Source organism: Mobula birostris, chromosome 5 (genome assembly GCF_030028105.1).
Source record: "Mobula birostris isolate sMobBir1 chromosome 5, sMobBir1.hap1, whole genome shotgun sequence".
NCBI classification, from domain to species: Eukaryota; Metazoa; Chordata; class Chondrichthyes; order Myliobatiformes; family Myliobatidae; genus Mobula; species Mobula birostris.
Genome location: NC_092374.1, coordinates 204,724,503 through 204,744,899, shown reverse-complemented (window position 1 = coordinate 204,744,899; position 20,397 = coordinate 204,724,503). Strand labels below are relative to the sequence as shown.

General features: G+C 51.5%; 1 protein-coding gene across 8 annotated transcripts in view; it reads right to left on the bottom strand.

Moving 5' to 3' along the window:
- Window positions 1–2,504: 2,504 nt before the first annotated feature.
- LOC140198299 (tenascin-X-like) overlaps window positions 2,505–20,397 on the bottom strand; it is a 225,612-nt gene continuing 207,719 nt past the window's right edge. For all 8 annotated transcript variants that reach the window (XM_072259364.1, XM_072259369.1, XM_072259366.1 and 5 more), the window contains 5 exons: window positions 14,393–14,544; window positions 11,400–11,496; window positions 7,236–7,397; window positions 3,505–3,668; window positions 2,505–3,025 (listed from right to left, as the gene is read on the bottom strand). In XM_072259364.1, the coding sequence (XP_072115465.1) occupies window positions 2,933–3,025; window positions 3,505–3,668; window positions 7,236–7,397; window positions 11,400–11,496; window positions 14,393–14,544 (668 nt within the window). In that variant the 3' untranslated portion in view covers window positions 2,505–2,932. The remainder of the gene's footprint in view (window positions 3,026–3,504; window positions 3,669–7,235; window positions 7,398–11,399; window positions 11,497–14,392; window positions 14,545–20,397) is intronic.

Sequence of the window (20,397 nt, the reverse complement as noted above, 5' to 3'; positions counted from 1 at the left end):
TCCTGACACTGATCCCTGATTGGTTCCCAAACTAATACCGACACCCTAACGCTTCCAAGATGCATGGAACCCTCTCCGATCCCCGACAAACTTCCCGAACCCTTACTCTCCCGTTGATCTCGCGACACTGTGGCCACTCCAGTTCCTCTGAACACTCATGGTTCCTCAAATCGCAATACTCCGCAGACAGCCTGCTCTGTGCCAAACTCCCTATAACACTCCCCAGACAATCTGCTCTATCCTAAACTCCCTACAACACTCCCCAAACGCTTCTATCCCAATCTCCTTACAACACTCCCCAGACAACCTGCTCTATCCCAAACTCCTTACAACACTCCCCAGACAACCTGCTTTCCCCAATGTCCCCACAACACTCGCTAGACAACCTGCTCTCCCCCAATCTCCCTACAACACTCCCCAAACTGCTCTATTCCATTCTCGCTATAACACCCCCCAGACTACATGCTCTCACTACAACTCTCCCCAGACAACCTGCTTTCCCCAATGTCCCTACAACACTCCCCGGACAATCTGCTTTCCCCAATGTCCCCACAACACTCGCTAGACAACCTGCTCTCCCCCAATCTCCCTACAACACTCCCCAAACTGCTCTATTCCATTCTCGCTATAACACCCCCCAGACTACATGCTCTCACTACAACACTCTCCAGACAACATGCTCTTCCCCAATCTCTCTACACCACTGCCCGTAAGCTCACCTCACCCATCACACTCACCCCGACATCTCAGACTTCCCCCTATTCCTCTTCATTACTGCCCACACATCACACTCTCCCCAACGCCTCGCAGTCCCTCCAATAAAGCGACACCACTCCCCAATCCACCCACACGCTCTCTGATACTTCACTCTCCCCCAGTTCCCCGACAACATTCCCCAGGACTTCATCCCGCCCATCACGCTCTCTCCAACACCTCACACTTCCGCAATCCCTCTACCCAGGTCCCTGGCTCCTCACCCCACCCATCACAGTCCCCCTGATATCTCACTCTGCCCTCAATCCCCCTAAATACACCCCGAGACATCACCTTAACCACAACACTCTCTCTGACGCACTCCCCAATCCCCCGAAATACACCTTGAGACCTCATCCCACCCCACTCTCCTCCCCAATCTCCCTGTAACACAGCCCGGGACCTCACGTTAACCATGGCACTCTCTGACACCTCACACTCTTCAATCTTGCTAAACACACTACGAGACCTCACCTAACCCATCACACTCTCCCCAACGCTCCCACACTCCCCCCAATCTCCCTGCAACAGTCCCCTGAACCCCACCCATCACACCCCCTCCCCGACACCTCATATACTCCAAATCCCCCTACAACACACCCGGTACCTCATCACATCCATCACACTTCCCCCAATACCACATAGTGCCCTCAATCCTCCTACAGCACACCCCACCCAACACACTCTCCCCGACACCTCACACTCCCTTAATCCCTGTACAACACGCCCCAAGACCTCACCCCACACATCACACTCTTCCCAACATCTCAGCCAATCCCTCTGCAACACTCCTGGGACCTCGCCCATCACACTCTCCGTGACACCCCACACGCCCCAATCACCCTACAACACTCCACAGGACTTCACCCCACCCATCACACTCTCCCCAACACCTCATACACCCCAAGACACCCTAAAACACACTTCAGTACCTCACCAAATGCATCACACGCTCCCTGATATCTCAATTCCCCTATACCCCTATAGCACCTCCCAGAACCTCCTATCCCTACCTCACACTACCCCAATCACCCAACAACACTGCCTGGTCTCTCAGCCACCCCTCACTCTCTCACTGACACACTCACACTTCACCAATACCCCCTCAATGTTCCCCGGGACCTCATCGCACCCATCACACTCTCCCCGTCACCTCAGGGACTCAGGTCTCTGTGGGTGTGAGAGAGTGGGTGTATGTGACTCTATGTGTAAATGCATCAGTGTTGTGCCTGTGTGTATATGTGTTTGTGTGAATGCCTGTAAGTTTGTGTGTATGTGTATGTCTTTGTGTACGGTAATGCCTGTAAATGTGTGTGTGTATAAATGTGTTGGCGTTGCGTGTGTGAAGACTGTGTGTCTGTGTGTGTGGTTGTATTGTGCATGTGAGAATGTGTGTGTGTGTGTGTGTGTGTGTGTGTGTGAATGTGTGTGAGAATGCCTGTTTGTGTGCACGTGTGTGTGAATGCATGAGGTTACATTGTGTGTATGCGTGTGAAAATGCCTGTAAGCTTGTGTGACTGGCTTGATTCGTGTGTACGTGTAAATGTGTCGGTGTATGAATTTGAGAGTGTGTCTGCGTGTGGGTATGCCTGTAAATTTGCATGTAAATGTGTAGGCATTGTGTGTGAGTGTGTGTATGTTTGTTTGTGTAAGAATGTGTGTGTGTGTATGTGTGTGTATATATATATTTATGTATGTGTGTGCGTGTGCAAATGTGTCGGTGTTTGTGTGAGATGGAGACAGACTCAGGATTAGAAAAGGGTTCGCCAAATATATTTCCAGACTCTCTGATAACAAAAACACGACATGGTTCCAAACCGGTACAAAAGGTCGAACTCTGCGTAGATCCAGTGGGCGGTGTTGAGTTGGAGACCGAGTCTAGTACTCACACTCCGCAAAGCAGCGTTAATGAAAGTTGGGCGTCTGCAAATCCCAAACCCCTCCGCCAACATGTCCCCAAGTGCAGGGTCGAGCGGCCGTTCCCCTGTGTGAGGGGCGGAGGCCGTCCCGGCGACCTGCGGTTGGCGGGGCTGAAAAGCCAATGAACCTGGATCCGAGCGGAGCACAGACAGACAATGGCGATAATGTGGGCGACGGTGTCGGCGGCAACGCCAGGCATCGGGGTGTGTGAGAGTTAGCTGTAAGCTCTAGTGAAGTCCCTGCGGCAACACCCTCGGCCTCACTCTGTCCTGGCCGCCCGGTGAGGCCGCATCTTCATCTCTGCGAACGGGATGGAGAACTCGAAGCCCTTCCAGCCGAACCAGTTCACGCCCTGTGGAGTGACGAGAGGGGGTCAGCGTCAATGCATTCCCACAGGGTGGGATAGGAGAGGTGTGGGGGTGGGAAGGAGAGCAGTGGGGTGGGGAGGAGAGCATTGGGGGGCGAGATGAGGGGTGGGAGAACGAGGGAAGTTGGGTGAGGGGTAAAGGGGAGGGGAGAGAAGGGTGAAAGAGGTAAGGTGTCCGGGAGGTGATGTAACGAGGGTGAAAGTGGAGGAGGGAGTGGGATTTGGAGGTGGAAGAGTGAAGGGCGGGGAAGAGCGCAGGAGGGAGAGGTGAGAGTAACAGGAAGATTGAGAGTGAAAGCTCGGTAAGAGTTTGGGCAAGGCAGCGAAGTCGGGAGTTGCACAGACGGGGTAAAATAGAGTTGCGGGGGCAAGGGTGGGGGGGCTGACGGGAGGGGATGAAAGCGTAAGGAACCGAGGGAGGGGAACGGCAGAGGGTTGCAGTTGTGGGTGAGGCGAACTGTTACCTGGTGGTCTTTGTTGTTGCCATATTCGCCGTTGAGGTTGACGCGGTGACAGTTCTGGTACCACCAGCCTCCCCTGTAGGAGACGGCGCAGTTGGTCAGGGCGTTGTCATTGTCCTCGTCCACGGTGGTGAAGTTACTGCCCCGGTGGTAGGCCAGGGAGTTGCCTGTGAGAAGGACAGGGATCGTTTACATGATGCGGACTACTGGGATTCGTTTAAACCCAGTGTGACTTTGACTGCGCAGTGATTGTTGGTGCCAGACAGGGTGATTTGAGTGGCTGGGAAACTGCTGATCTCCTGGGATTTTCACGCACCAGAGAATGGTGCGAGAAACGAGAAACATTCAGTGAGCTGCTGTTCTGTGGGTGAAAACCCGTTGTTAATGAGAGACACGACCAATTCTGCAGATGCTGGAAATTCAGGCAACTTCACATCAAAGTTGCTGGTGAACGCAGCAGGCCAGGCAGCATCTCTAGGAAGAGGTACGGTCGACGTTTCGGGCCGAGACCCTTCTAACGAAGGGCCTGCTGCGTTCACCAGCAACTTTGATGTGTGTTGTTAACGAGAGAGTTCAGTGGAGAATGGCTCGAGCTGGTAGGAAGGTAAATGAAAAAACCACACATTTATTTATTTAGAGATACAGTCCATTCCAGCCCAGCGAACCAGCGCCGTCCAATCACACCCATATGACTGATTAATTGACCTACTAACTGGTATAGCTTTGGACAGTGGCTGAAACCCACACAGTAACGGAGAGACCATATAAACTCTTTGCAGGTAACAGCAGAAAATGAAGCCACGTCACGGTCACTGTAATAGTATTGCTTTATTTATTTCGAGATACAGCGGGAAACAGGTTTTTCCAGCTGCACCACCCAGGAACCCACCGATTTTAAACCCCAGCCGAGTCGCAGGATAATATACAATCACCAGTTAATCTACTAACCGGTACGTCTTTGGGCTGTTCGGAAACTGGAGCATCTGGGGTGGTACAAACTTCGCTTGCAGAGGATGCCGGAACTGGTCTCCACGCCCCGAGCTGAAATGACAGCGGGCTAATGTACCGCCAGCGGAGCGCCCCAACGGCGTTACAACAGCGGTGTGCAGAGGAGAGTCTCTGAACGCACAACACGTTAAACCTTTAAGTGGGTGGGCTACAGCCGAAGAAGACCACGCCAGGTTCCATCGCTGTACCTAATAAAGTGGCCGCTGAGTTTACGTGTGTGAGATCCTATCAAAGGCTTTCTCCTGGTTCAAGGCGACACGCCCTCCCCCAGCTCCGCCCTGCCCGTATCCCTGAGCAGTGTGAGGATTTTATTTAACAAAATAAACTTAATTCATAATTTCAAAAACTTACAAGAGTAAACTGTTCAATACCTTTTCATTCATTACCTTCAATGTTTTCTGTACTGTTCTGTTGCATTCCTACTCATCAATAGCACGTCTGCCACTCCTGCCGTTCTGGAGCGGTACACTGCCGCATGAATAAGTGAGAGGCTTCCTTCCCCCCATCCCAGCCAGCCCCTCCCTCTCCAGCTGGAGAAGAACCCTAAACCATGGTCCTTCCCCACCGGACCCTCGCGGTGGCTGCGCCAAGTTTCAGCTCGTCCCTCAGCACGCACTCCTGCAGCCGAGAATGTGCCAGGCGGCAGCATTCTGCCGTGGGCATCTCCATGCGCCAACCAAAGAGCGTCCTTCACCAAATTGGTCTGCCGGCAGCACCGGATGTTTGTCTCCGTGGGCCTCCCCGGGCGCAGCCCGTAGACCGGAGGGTCCTCTGTCACGCAGCTGCTGGGGATGAACGGTGAAACAGGCCCTCGCATCTTTCTCCACGTGCTCTTGGTGAGCCCACAGTCCGCAAAGTCTACGGTGATCTCTGGGTAGCCCGCCGTGGCTCAGGCAAGGTCTTGGTGACTTTTGGTGAGATCTGGCGATGAGGCATTCTGCCAGATGGTCTGGACCATCGCCTCAGGGAACCTCCCTACTACGTCCATCCAGTCCTTCTCCTGCGGGTCATTCAGTGCTGACCGCTGCCTGGTGGACCTGAGGTCAAGGGTGTTCATCTGGAATAACTTCACTATGAAGGACAGGGCACTGTCCAGCTGACTGGGACGTTGCGCGACTGTGGGGCCAGACCCATTCTTCACAACACCGGGGACTGCACGTGCTGGTACCTGGAGCCCACGTGTTTCAGTTCCACGCACAGCCTGATGCAGCCACACACGGAGCTGGTCATCAGGAAGAAGGCGACATTGGGAACGTTTTTGCCCCCGTTGTCCAGGGACCAGTGCATGGTGGCCTGTCTGACCCGCTCCATCTTGGATCTCCAGATGAATCTGAAGACAGCTCAGGTGACTCCTAAGCTGGGAGAGTGGGAGAGGGGGCTCACACCCGCGCCAAGTACAGCAGCCCTGAGAGCACCTCACACCTGATGACCATTATTGGCAGGGAGCGCCCTCCCCACAGTCCCAGTTTTTGTTTCACCTTGGCAGTCCGCTCCTGCCAGTTCTTGTTGCACGCCTCAGCCCCTCCGAACCAGATTCCCAACACCTTCACGTGGTCAGACCTGATGGTGAAGGGGACGCTGGATCGGTCAGGCCAGTTGCCGAAGAGCATGGCTTCGCTCTTCATGCGGTCCTGGCCCCCGACGCTAGCTCAAACTGTTCGCAGATGCTAATCAGCCTGCGAACTGACCTCGGATCAGAGCAGAAGACGGTGACGTCGTCCATGTACAGGGAGGTTTTCACTTGGGTCCCTCCACTGCCTGGCAGCGTCACCCCTCATACTTGCACCCTCCCTGATGGCTTTGGCAAATAGCACACAGACAAGACAGGTGTAAGGGGTTTCCTCTTTTATGTTACCGTGTAGGCTAATTAAAATGGCTTCTTTGTTATGTTAACTGCTGAGAAAGTTCTCTCCCTAGCAGCGTGTTTGGGTGTTGTTTGGGTTATATTATTGATAAGGGAGCGAACGAACCAATTGGGATAGATGTTATTCTTACTATTGTGTCTGTAAGTTATTGTGATGCGCGGGTTTTTGGGCAGAAGGCGCGATGGACAGAGGGAGAATGGACAAGGTGCTGTGAGTCTGCTAACAGGGTCGAACCCCGAGCAGGAGTCCAACGTCCAGGGTCTTCGGCGAGGAGAGGAGACGGAGACAGACTCAATGTGGAGCGTCTGGTCGACCACTGTGGTTGGTCCCAGGCGGCAGATCGAGGTGGTCAGAGGGGATCGAATGGTGAAGAGAGGATCGTTACTAGAGCTCTAACTGTTTGTGCATGAAGAGATTGAACTTTGATAAGTGTGGCACCTTTTATTTTCCTTTTATATTTTATCTCTATTAATTATATAGTTCCAGTAATATCTATAAACTGTAAATCATTTAATCATATATGGTGTATTGTCTGTTATTTGGGCGGGGTGGGGTACATCACACAGCATCCACACAAACGAATTACCCAGTTTGACAGGGCCGAGGGCTGTTTCCCTAGACGACAGCGAGCTGAGCGACCCTGAGGCTTGCCGGGGGGGGGGCTACACAGGGGAGACTGGACAGCCCTGCCTGACTCCAGACTCAATGGGGAAGCTATCTGTTTCCAGGCAGTTGTCCAGCCCCATCAAGTACTTAGGTGATGGTATCCCTGAGCAGGGGGTTGTCCACGTCCTGTCATGCATGTTGACGGTGGTATTCCTGAGGAGCACGAGGGTAGTGCTGGATCTGGCAGTGACTCACCTGCAGTTCCGGCATATTTTCCCAGCCCCAGCTGGTACTTCACAGCTGCGTCCCCCACCACAAAGTTATCGTAGGTGGCGTACACAGACTCCCCGCCAGCGCGCAGGTCCACGCGCAGCTCGAAGCGCTCCTGTGATGTCAGTTGGTGCAGGTTCTCCAGACCTGGCAAGCGAAAGATTAAAGGAGAAAGATATAGCTTTACTTGTCACAAACACTGAAATGTGTCACTTGCATCCACGGCCAACATTGTCCGAGGCTGTGCTGGGAGGGCAGGCCGCTCGTGCCGCCACGCTTTCAGCGCCAACGTAGCTTGCCCACAACTTGCTAACCCTGACCTGTACGTCTTTGGACTGTGGGAGGGAAGCTGGAGAACCTGGAGGAAATCCACGCGGTCACAGGGAGAACGTACCAACTCCTTACAGACAGCAGTGGGAATTAAACCCAGGTCGCTAGCTCTGTAAAGCGTTATGCAAACTGTGCCCCCTCAGGTTTGATACGAGGAGAGGAAGGGCAGCTCCCAACACTTCCAAAACTGGGGAAACAGGTGTGGTAAGGCTGGAATATCCCAACGACGGCCAATTACTTTGGAACAAACTGATCCCAATTCATCCCTACACCTACCTCCTTCTTCTCCATGACTGGTGTGGAGTCAGACAGTAACACAGAATGAAAAGAGGCATTCATTTAGGCGAGGACTAGAATATAAAAGCAGGGATATAATCACTGTTCCCCCTCAGCTGCACTGGAGCATGGCTGCCGCGCAGTAACAGAAACGCTTCCTAGCACATAGCCTTCGTTGCCACGCAGCTGGAATAACACAGCTTTCAGGCTGTGTTAAAACTTCCTGCGCAGAGCAATGGTTGGTCCACACAGCTGTAAAAAAAAGAACTAGAGGGAATTTTGGATGTAATGCTGAGCCTTTGTAAGGCATTGGTCAGACCACACAGAGTATCCTGAGCAGTTTTTGATCCCAGGTGTATGAACAGATGTGCTAGCATTGGTGAGGGTCTGAAGAAGGTTCACAACAATTATTCTGGGAATGGAAGGGTTATGGAGAGCGTCTGAGGCTGTACTAGCTGGAGATAGAAGAATTGGGGGGAGGGGGCAATCTAATCGAAACCTATTGAATATTTAAAGGCCTAGATAGAATGGCATGGGGAGGATGTTTCCCACAGTGGGGGAGTTCAGGACCAGAGGGCACTGCCTCAGGCCTCAGAACAGAGGGATGTTCATTTAAAACAGAGATGAGGAGGAATTTCTTTAGCCACAAGTGGAATTCATTGGCATATTTGGCTGTGAAGGCCACAGTATTTGTTTTATTTAAAGCACAGGTTGATAAGTTCAGGGTTTCAACAGTTGTGGGGAGATGGCAGGGAACTGGGGTTGAGAGGAAGAATGATGGAATGGTGGAGCAGACTCAATGGGCAGGTTGATCTAATTCTGCTCCTGTCTTATGGTGTTAAAACAGGCCTCTCAGCCTAACCGGTCCATGCACTTGGTTCACATCCCTCTAAGCCTTTCCTGTACCTGCCTCCACCACTCTCTCTGGCTGATAGTTCCATACACAGACTATGTGAAGAAGTTAGCCTCCCTGGGGCCCTGTCAACTTGTTCCCCTCACACCCTAAACTTGAATACTCTAGGGTTTGATTCATTTTCTTTGGGATGGAAAAGGCCTGTGTATATTTGCCCCATCTATGTCCCTCAAGATTTTATACACCCCTGTAATACCACCTACATACCACTGGGTGTTGGAGTGGAGATATGTCTCTATGAAAGGAGATGTAAGGTGCCCCTTCCCTCCACTGGCCTGCAGGTCACCCTTGGGCAAGGTGTAGCACCTGCTTAGAACCTCACCCCCTGATCAGGATCGCGTGAAGCCATGCAGACAATGAGTATTGATAACTTTTGGGGTACCTGTCTTGTAAAGACATTGCCCAGAAGAAGGCAACGGCAAAACACTTCTGCAGAAAAATTTCCCAAATACGATCATGGTCATGTAAAGCCCATGATCGCCCATGTCATTTGACATGGTACATAATGATGATGATGGTGGTACAGGACATGCCCTACTCTCGCTATGGTCATTGGGCAGGAGATACAGGAGACTCAGGTTCCACACCACCAGGTTCAGGAACAATTATTACCCTTCAAACTTCAGGCTCTTGAACCAGAGGGGATAGCTTCACTCATTCCAAATCTGATCTGATTCTACGGCCTACAGACTCCCTTTCAAGGACTCTTTGCAATTCATGCTCTCATTTTTGCACGGACTCTCTTCTTTTGCACATTGGCTGTTTGTCAGTTTTGGTCTCTTTATGTAGATTTCTTTGTAAAGTTCTATTACATCTCCTTATTTCCCTGAAAATGCCCACAAAAAAGTGAATTTCAATGTAGTGTATGGTGACATATATGTACTTTGATAATAAATTTACTTTGAATTTACCCATATGTTCAAATGAATAAGACCAAAAGACAGAAGAACAGAACTAGGAGGCCATTTTGCCCACTAAGTATCTGCGCCATTCCACCATGGCTGATTCATTATCCCTCCCAACCTCATTCTCCTGCCTTCTCCCCATAACCTTTGACACCCAGACTAATCAAGAACCTATCAAGATCTGCTTTAAAAATATCCAATGACTTGACCTCCACAGCTGTCTGTGGTAATGAATTCCACAGATTCACCACCCTCTGGCTAAAGAAATTCCTCCTCATCTCTGTTCTAAATGGATGTCCCTCTATTCTGAGGCTGTGCTCCCTGATCCTAGACTCCCCCACTATAGGGAACACCCTCTCCACATCCACTCTATCTGTGCCCTCTGGTCCTAGACTCCTCCACTATAGGAAACATCCTCCTTACTTCCACTCTATCTGTGCCCTCTGGTCCTAGACTCCTCCACTATAGGAAACATCCTCTCCACATCCACTTTATCTGTGCCCTTTGGTCCTAGACTCCCCCACTATAGGGAACATCCTCTCCACATCCACTCTATCTGTACCCTCTGGTCCTAGACTCCCCCACTATAGGAAACATCCTCCCCACATCCACTCTATCTGTGCCCTCTGGTCCTAGACTCCCCCACTATAGGAAATATCCTCTCCACATCCACTCTATCTGTACCCTCTGGTCCTAGACTCCCCCACTATAGGAAATATCCTCTCTACATCCACTCTATCTCAGCCGTTCAATATTCAATGGGTTTCAATGAGATCCCCCTCCCCAGCCATCCTTCTAAAACATAGTGAGTACAGACCCAGAGACATCAAACGCTGTTCGTATGTTTACCCTTTCATTTTCAGAATCATTCGTGTGAACTGAGAAAGCAAGGGTTCTCATTTTAAACCAGCTCAGAAAATACTTGTGGATTGGAGTGTTTTAATAGTTTTAACAATACAAGAGATGTGTGAATCCTTCAAAGTCGCGGCACTTTGGGTTGTTGAGAAGGCTTTTGATGTGTTGGCCTTCATTAGTTGGGGGATGGAGACCAAGAACCATGAAGCAAAGATGCAGCTTTCTAAAAACCCTGGTTAAACCCCACTTGGAGTATCGTGTTAGGTTCCGGTCACCTCATGAAGAGGACGTGGAAACTTCAGACAGAATGCAGAGGACATTTACCAGGATGCCATCTGGATTCGAGAGCACGTCATAAGAGAAAAGGTTGAGCATCTTACGGTTTTTCTCCTCGGTACAAAGGAGGATGAGAGGTGACTTGATAGAGCCGTACAAGTCAATAGAGTGGACAGCCAGAGCCATTTTCCCAGGACAGAAATGGCTAATCCAAGAAAGCATAATTTTAAGGTGATCAGAGGAAAACATAGGGAGATGACAGAGGCAAGTTATTTTGGACAGAGAGTGGTGGTACGTGGAATGCCCTGCCAGGGGTGTTGGTAGAGGCAGATACATTAGAAATATTTAAGAGACTCATGGGATGTGGATGAAAGAAGGGAGGGAATGTTAGATTGGTCTTAAGAGTAAGCAAGAAGGTCAGCACAACACTGTCGGCCAAAAGGCCTGTATATAGTATTCTATGTTTCTATGAGTTAATTTCCTGTTATTGTCAGGTCTAGAATCCGATCACTATAAGGATGAAAAGTGCCTCTGTGGTCTCTGATCTCCAGCCACCCTCGGGTGCCTCAGGTGTAACCATTTCGTGTTGCTCACCCAGCCAGTGTTCTGCAGCAAGGTCCCCAAATCCAGCCACATAGTCCTTCCAGCTACGTGTGAAGTTGAGCTTTCCATTCATTCTCCTCTGGAAAACCTGCAGGAAGGGGACAGGAAAACTGTCACAATGTGGAGGTACTTTGCATCCCCTGCTCTGTGGAAAAGGATCACCCCTCGGTCTCCTGTGCTCCAGGAAGAAGTCCCAGCCCTCCATTCTGTGCACTCTGGTTCACCCTCTCCACCCAGTCTTCAGCGGGTTTAAATTAACGTCAACCACAAGGCCAAGAGAGAAAGGAGCAGAGCTAGGCCTCTTGATCCAGCGAGTCTGTTCCATCATTCCATCATGATGATGATCAGCCCTGACCTCCTCCTCCTGCATCAGCGATTGCTGAATGCAGCTCTGACCACCACAGGCAGTTTCTACTCCTGGGAATCTCTGGTATCCATTAGGATTGGCACTTAGACCACTAGACCACGAGGCACAGGAGCAGAATTAGGCTATTTGGCTCATCGAGTCTGCTCTGGCATTTCATTATGCCTGATCTCTCAATTCTATCCTCCTGCCACCTCCCCATAACCTTTCACACCCTGACTAATCAAAGAACCCATCGACCTCCACAGCCTCTGAGTTCCACAGGTTCATCACTTTCTGGCTAAAGAAACCACTCTGCATCTGTCCTCACTTGAACTGCACCCTATGGTTCTGAAAGAGGTGGTGGTTGAGATTGTGGTGGCATTAAAAATGATCTTTCAAAAATCACTGGACTCTGGCATGGTGCCAGAGGACCGGAAAATCACAAATGTCACTCCACTCTTTAAGAAAGGAGGAAGGCAGCAGAACAGAAAGGAAATTATAGACCAGTTAGCCTGACCTCAGTGGTTGGGAATATGTTAGAGTCAATTGTTAAGGGTGAGGTTATGGAGTATTTAAGTGACACAGGACAAGATAGGTCAAAGTCAGCATGGTTTCCTTAAGGGAAAATCTTGCCTGACAAACCTGTTGGAATTATTTGAGGAGACTACAAGTAGGATAGATAAAGGGGATGCAGTGGATGTTGTGTATTTGGACTTTCAGAAGGCCTTTGATAAGATGCCACATATGAGGCTTCTTACCAATTAAAAGCCCATGGGATTACAGGAAGTTTACTAACATGGTTAGAGCATTGGCTGATGGTGGTAGGAGGCAGCGAATGGGAATAAAAGGATCCCTTTCTGGTTGGCTGTTAGTGACTAGTGGTGTTCTGCAGGGGTCAATGTTGGGACCACTTCTTTTTATGCCCTATATCAACGATTTAGATGATGGAATAGATGGCTTTGTTTTCCAGTTTGCAGATGGTACGAAGATTGATGGAGGGGCAGTTGTGTTGAGAAAATAGGAAGGCTTGCAGCAGGACTTAGCCAGATTAGGAGAATGGGCAAGAAAGTGGCAAATGAAATACAATGTTGGAAAATGCATGGTCATGCACTTTGGTAGTAGAAATAAATGTGCAGAATACTTTCTAAAATGGCAGGAAATCCAAAAATCTGAGATGCAAAGGGACTTGTGAATCCTTGTGCAGAACAAGCTAAAGGTTAACTTGCAGGTAGAGTCAGTGGTGAGGAAGGCAAATGCAATGATGGCATTTGTTTCAACGGAAATAGAATATAAAAGAAAGGAGATAATGCTGAGCCTTTATAAGACAATAGTCAGGTTTATTACCGTTACCAATACGCCAACCCAGTAATAAACCGTCACCAACATCCCAACCCAGTAATAAACCGTCACCAACATCCCAACCCAGTAATAAACCATCACCAACACCCAGCCCAGTAATAAACCATCACCAACATCCCAACCCAGTAATAAACCGTCACCAACATCCCAACCCAGTAATAAACCGTCACCAACATCCAGCCCAGTAATAAACCATCACCAACATCCCAACCCAGTAATAAACCGTCACCAACACCCCAACCCAGTAATAAACCGTCACCAACATCCCAACCCGGTAATAAACCATCACCAACATCCAGCCCAGTAATAAACCGTCACCAACATCCCAATGCAGTAATAAACCATCACCAATACCCCATCCCAGTAATAAACCATCACCAACATCCCAACCCAGTAATAAACCGTCACCAACATCCCAACCCAGTAATAAACCGTCACCAACATCCCAACCCAGTAATAAACCCGTCACCAACATCCCAACCCAGTAATAAACCCGTCACCAACATCCCAACCCAGTAATAAACCGTCAACAACATCCCAACCCAGTAATAAACCGTCACCAACATCCCAACCCAGTAAAAAACCGTCACCAATACCCCAACCCAGTAATAAACTGTCATCAACATCCCAACCCAGTAATAAACCGTCACCAACACCCCAACCCAGTAATAAACCGTCACCAACATCTCAACCCAGTAATAAACCGTCACCAACATCCCAACCCAGTAATAAACCGTCAACAACACCCCAACCCAGTAATGAACCGTCAACAACACCCCAACCCAGTAATAAACCGTCAACAACACCCCAACCCAGTAATAAACCGTCAACAACGCCCCAACCAAGTAATAAACCGTCACCAACACCCCAACCAAGTAATAAACCGTCACCAACATCCCAACCCAGTAATAAACCGTCACCAACACCCCAACCAAGTAATAAACCCGTCACCAACACCCCAACCCAGTAATAAACCGTCAACAACTCCCCAACCCAGTAATAAACCGTCAACATCCCAACCCAGTAATAAACCGTCAACAACATCCCAACCCAGTAATAAACCGTCACCAACACCCCAACCCAGTAATAAACCGTCACCAACACCCCAACCCAGTAATAAACCGTCACCAACATCCCAACCCAGTAATAAACCATCACCAACATCCCAATCCAGTAATAAACCGTCACCAACATCCCAACCCAGTAATAAACCATCACCAACACCCCATCCCAGTAATAAACCATCACCAACACCCCAACCCGCGAATGTGAAACTTACCATCCAGCCTCCACCGTCCGTGCTCATGTCGCAGAAGACTCTGATCGGCCGCTCCTTGTTTCCGTTCAGGTACAGGGTGACAATGTTGGACTCAGTCCTGCCGTTGCTGAGTTCCTCCTCACAGTTCTTGGGGAATGGGATGTGTACAGAGACTGTTGAAAGGATCAGACAGAGGGAGGGAGAGAGAGAGAGACAAAGGTGACTGCAGTGTGGAAATGCAGATGATCACAGACAGCACAGACCTGGAATTCCTGTCCTGCCTAGTCAGAAACTGGGAATGGCTGGGATGATTTCCAAACATTGGTTCCTTAAGAAGGAATTACAAAGACTGGTCCATAATGTCGAGGACACTCATGGTCTCAGAACACATCCTACACAGTCAGGAAAGCTCGTCAACTCCTCTGCTTTCTGAGGATACTGAAGAGAGCTGGTCTTTGCACGTGCATACTCACATCATTTACAGATGTGCTGAAGGGAGCATCAACAGTACATCACTGTACCACCACTACTTGATCGTTTTCTGTCAGTCACCTTATGTACGGACACTCCTGTGCCTACTGTCACGTTAAGGACAATCTGTGTACACAAGCTACATTGTGTATTTATGTTTATTGTGTATTTTATTATTAATGTGTTCTTTATCTTTTGAGTGTGTTTTATGCTGCATCAGATACAGAGTAACAACTACTTTGTTCTCCTTGTGCACTGGAAATGACATTAAACCATCTTAAATGTTGAAAGTGAAAGGGAACAACTTACTGGTCTAGTGTTTCAGAAACACTAGGGATTCTGCAGATGCTGGAAACCTGGAGCAACACAGCCTGTGGATGCTGTTGGATTGCCCTGTAGATGTGTCATTTTTCCTGTAGTTTAACTTTCTTATTCTTGTTTTAGGAACATAGACACATAGAAAACCCACAGCACAATACCGGCCCTTGTTCATGCAGAACACTGCAAGTCCATTCACAGGCAAGACCGGCACCAGGGAACTGCGTTGCCTCAGTTGGGGTGAGGACTACACCTTAGCTGCGGAGTCAACTTGGACGCAGTGGGCAGTTGCAGTCACCCAAGGGAGAGAGCAAGGGCCCCTGCAGGGAGTGCTAGGAGTTACTCTGGGTCGGGGGCTGACCCCTCTTGACAGGGCTGCTGTCCAGTGTTGCCGTTGTTCGCTCGGTGGAAGAACAAGCTGGACCAGGACAATCTCCAGCCATGCAATGCGGGAACTTGGGCTATGTTTTTTTCTTTGTGACTGTATATTTTTCTGAAACATGTCTTATCTGTGCTACATGCAAATTTCTGGTGATGTGTTTTGCACCTTGGTCACGCAGGAATGTTGTTTTGTTCGGCTGTATTCATATATAGTTGAACGACAATTAAACGTGAGCTTGAATTTGAACTTTAGCTGCACCTCCTTCCGGACTTCTGAATAACTTCGGATCAAAAACACCCAGCTCCAACAGTGAGAAACGGGCTTGTTTCACTGTTGTGGCTTTGTTTTGTTCTGCTGTTGTTGCTGCTATTAATTGTGTTGTTCTGCTGAACAACGTGGGCATGTTACGTTGGCACCGAAATGCGTGGTGACATCCTGACGTTACTTTCATTGTGAAGGCAAACGAGCACCTCACTGTACATGGGATAAATAAATCTGAGTGTGAACACTGCAGGAACTCAGCAGATCAGGAGGGGAATAAGCTGCCGATGTCTCAGGGTGACACCCTTCATCAGTACGGGAGGGGAAGGGTGGAGAAAGTGGGGAGGGGTAGAAGCTGGCAGGAGATGGAAACATAGAAAACCTACACTATATCAACATAGACACATAGAAAATGTCGAGCAGAACACAGGCAATAGAAACATAGAAAATCTACAGCACAATACAAGAGATAGAAACGTAGAAACATAGGAAACGTACAGAACAATACAGGAGATAGAAACGTGTACAGGAAACGGAGGGATACGGACCGTGTACAGGGAATGGAGGGATACGGACCGTGTACAGGGAACGGAGGGATACGGACTGTGTACAGGGAACGGAGGGATACGGCTGTGTACAGGGAATGGAGGGATATGGACCGTGTACAGGCAATGGAGGGATACAGACCGTGAGCAGGGAATGGAGGGATACGGACCGTGTACTGGTAATGGAGGGATACAGACCGTGTACAGGGAACGGAGGGATACGGGCCGTGTACAGGGAACGGAGGGATATGGGCCGTGTACAGGGAATGGAGGGATACGGACCTGGAGCAGGGAACGGAGGGATACGGACCATGTACAGGGAACGGAGGGATACGGCTGTGTACAGGGAACGGAGGGATACGGACCGTGAGCAGGGAGCGGAGGGATATGGACCGTGAGCAGGAAACGGAGGGATACGGACTGTGAGCAGGGAACGGAGGGATACGGACCGTGTACAGGGAACGGAGGGATACGGATCGTGTACAGGGAATGCAGAGATACGGACCGTGAGCAGGGAACGGAGGGATACGGACCGTGTACTGGTAATGGACGGATACGGGCCGTGTACAGGGAATGGAGGAATATGGACCGTGTACAGGGAACGGAGGGATACGGGCCGTGTACAGGGAACGGAGGGATATGGACAGTGTACAGTGAATGGAGGGATACGGACCGTGAGCAGGGAACGGAGGGATACGGACCGTGAGCAGGGAACGGAGGGATACAGACCGTGAGCAGGGAACGGTGGGATACGGACTGTGTTCAGGGAATGGAAGGATACGGACCGTGTACAGGGAACAGAGGGATACGGGCCGTGTACAGGGAACGGAGGGATACGGATCGTGTACAGGGAACAGAGGGATACGGACTGGAGGAATACAGACCATGTGCAGGGAACGGAGGGATACAGGCCGTGTACAGGGAATGGAGGGATACGGACCGTGTGCAGGGAACGGAGGGATACGGACCGTGTGCAGGGAACGGAGGGATACGGACCGTGTGCAGGGAACGGAGGGATACGGACTGTGTACAGGGAACGGAGGGATACGGCTGTGTACAGGGAATGGAGGGATATGGACCGTGTACAGGCAATGGAGGGATACAGACCGTGAGCAGGGAATGGAGGGATACGGACCGTGTACTGGTAATGGAGGGATACAGACCGTGTACAGGGAACGGAGGGATACGGGCCGTGTACAGGGAACGGAGGGATATGGGCCGTGTACAGGGAATGGAGGGATACGGACCTGGAGCAGGGAACGGAGGGATACGGACCATGTACAGGGAACGGAGGGATACGGCTGTGTACAGGGAACGGAGGGATACGGACCGTGAGCAGGGAGCGGAGGGATATGGACCGTGAGCAGGAAACGGAGGGATACGGACTGTGAGCAGGGAACGGAGGGATACGGACCGTGTACAGGGAACGGAGGGATACGGATCGTGTACAGGGAATGCAGAGATACGGACCGTGAGCAGGGAACGGAGGGATACGGACCGTGTACTGGTAATGGACGGATACGGGCCGTGTACAGGGAATGGAGGAATATGGACCGTGTACAGGGAACGGAGGGATACGGGCCATGTACAGGGAACGGAGGGATATGGACAGTATACAGTGAATGGAGGGATACGGACCGTGAGCAGGGAACGGAGGGATACGGACCGTGAGCAGGGAACGGAGGGATACAGACCGTGAGCAGGGAACGGTGGGATACAGACCGTGAGCAGGGAACGGTGGGATACGGACTGTGTTCAGGGAATGGAAGGATACGGACCGTGTACAGGGAACAGAGGGATACGGGCCGTGTACAGGGAACGGAGGGATACGGATCGTGTACAGGGAACAGAGGGATACGGACTGGAGGAATACAGACCATGTGCAGGGAACGGAGGGATACAGGCCGTGTACAGGGAATGGAGGGATACGGACCGTGTGCAGGGAACGGAGGGATACGGACCGTGTGCAGGGAACGGAGGGATACGGACCGTGTGCAGGGAACGGAGGGATACGGACCGTGTGCAGGGAACGGAGGGATACGGACCGTGTGCAGGGAACGGAGGGATACGGACCGTGTGCAGGGAACGGAGGGATACGGACCGTGTGCAGGGAACGGAGGGATACGGACCGTGTCCAGGGAACGGAGGGATACGGCCTGTGTGCAGGGAACGGAGGGATACGGCCTGTGTGCAGGGAACGGAGGGATACGGACCGTGTACAGGGAACGGAGGGATACGGGCCGTGTACAGGGAACGGAGGGATACGGACCGTGTGCAGGGAACGGAGGGATACGGACCGTGTGCAGGGAACGGAAGGATACGGACCGTGAGCAGGGAACGGAGGGATACGGACCGTGTGCAGGGAACGGAGGGATACGGACCGTGAGCAGGGAACAGAGGGATACGGGCCGTGTACAGGGAACAGAGGGATACGGATCGTGTACAGGGAACGGAGGGATACGGACTGAAGGAATACGGACCGTGTGCAGGGAACGGAGGGATACGGACCGTGTGCAGGGAACGGAGGGATACGGACCGTGTGCAGGGAACGGAGGGATACGCACCGTGTCCAGGGAACGGAGGGATACGGACCGTGTCCAGGGAACGGAGGGATACGGCCTGTGTGCAGGGAACGGAGGGATACAGCCTGTGTGCAGGGAATGGAGGGATACGGGCCGTGTACAGGGAACGGAGGGATACGGACCGTGAGCAGGGAACGGAGGGATACGGGCCGTGTACAGGGAACGGAGGGATACGGATCGTGTACAGGGAACGGAGGGATACGGACTGGAGGAATACGGACCGTGTGCAGGGAACGGAGGGATACGGACCGTGTGCAGGGAACGGAGGGATACGGACCGTGTGCAGGGAACGGAGGGATACGGATCGTGTACAGGGAATGCAGAGATACGGACCGTGAGCAGGGAACGGAGGGATACGGACCGTGTACTGGTAATGGACGGATACGGGCCGTGTACAGGGAATGGAGGAATACGGACCGTGTACAGGGAACGGAGGGATACGGGCCGTGTACAGGGAACGGAGGGATATGGACAGTGTACAGTGAATGGAGGGATACGGACCGTGAGCAGGGAACGGAGGGATACGGACCATGAGCAGGGAACGGAGGGATACGGACCGTGAGCAGGGAACGGAGGGATACGGACCGTGAGCAGGGAACGGTGGGATATGGACTGTGTGCAGGGAATGGAGGGATACGGACCGTGTACAGGGAACAGAGGGATACGGGCCGTGTACAGGGAACGGAGGGATACGGATCGTGTACAGGGAACAGAGGGATACGGACTGGAGGAATACAGACCATGTGCAGGGAACGGAGGGATACGGACCGTGTGCAGGGAACGGAGGGATACGGACCGTGTGCATGGAACGGAGGGATACGGACCGTGTGCAGGGAACGGAGGGATACGGACCGTGTGCAGGGAACGGAGGGATACGGACCGTGTGCAGGGAACGGAGGGATACGGACCGTGTGCAGGGAACGGAGGGATACGGACCGTGTGCAGGGAACGGAGGGATACGGACCGTGTGCAGGGAACGGAGGGATACGGACCGTGTACCGGTAATGGAGGTATACGGACCGTGTGCAGGGAACGGAGGGATATGGACCGTGTGCAGGGAACGGAGGGATACAGCCTGTGTGCAAGGAATGGAGGGATACGGGCCGTGTACAGGGAACGGAGGGATACGGGCCGTGTACAGGGAACGGAGGGATACGGACCGTGTGCAGGGAACGGAGGGATACGGACCGTGTGCAGGGAACGGAGGGATACGGACCGTGTGCAGGGATACGGACCGTGTGCAGGGAACGGAGGAATACGGACCGTGTGCAGGGAACGGAGGGATACGGACCGTGTACAGGGAACGGAGGGATACGGACTGTGTGCAGGGAATGGAGGAATACGGACCGTGAGCAGGGAACGGAGGGATACGGGCCGTGTACAGGGAACGGAGGGATACAGACCGTGTACAGGGAACGGAGGGATACGGACCGTGTGCAGACAGAAGGGATCAGGTGTCAGTTGTTT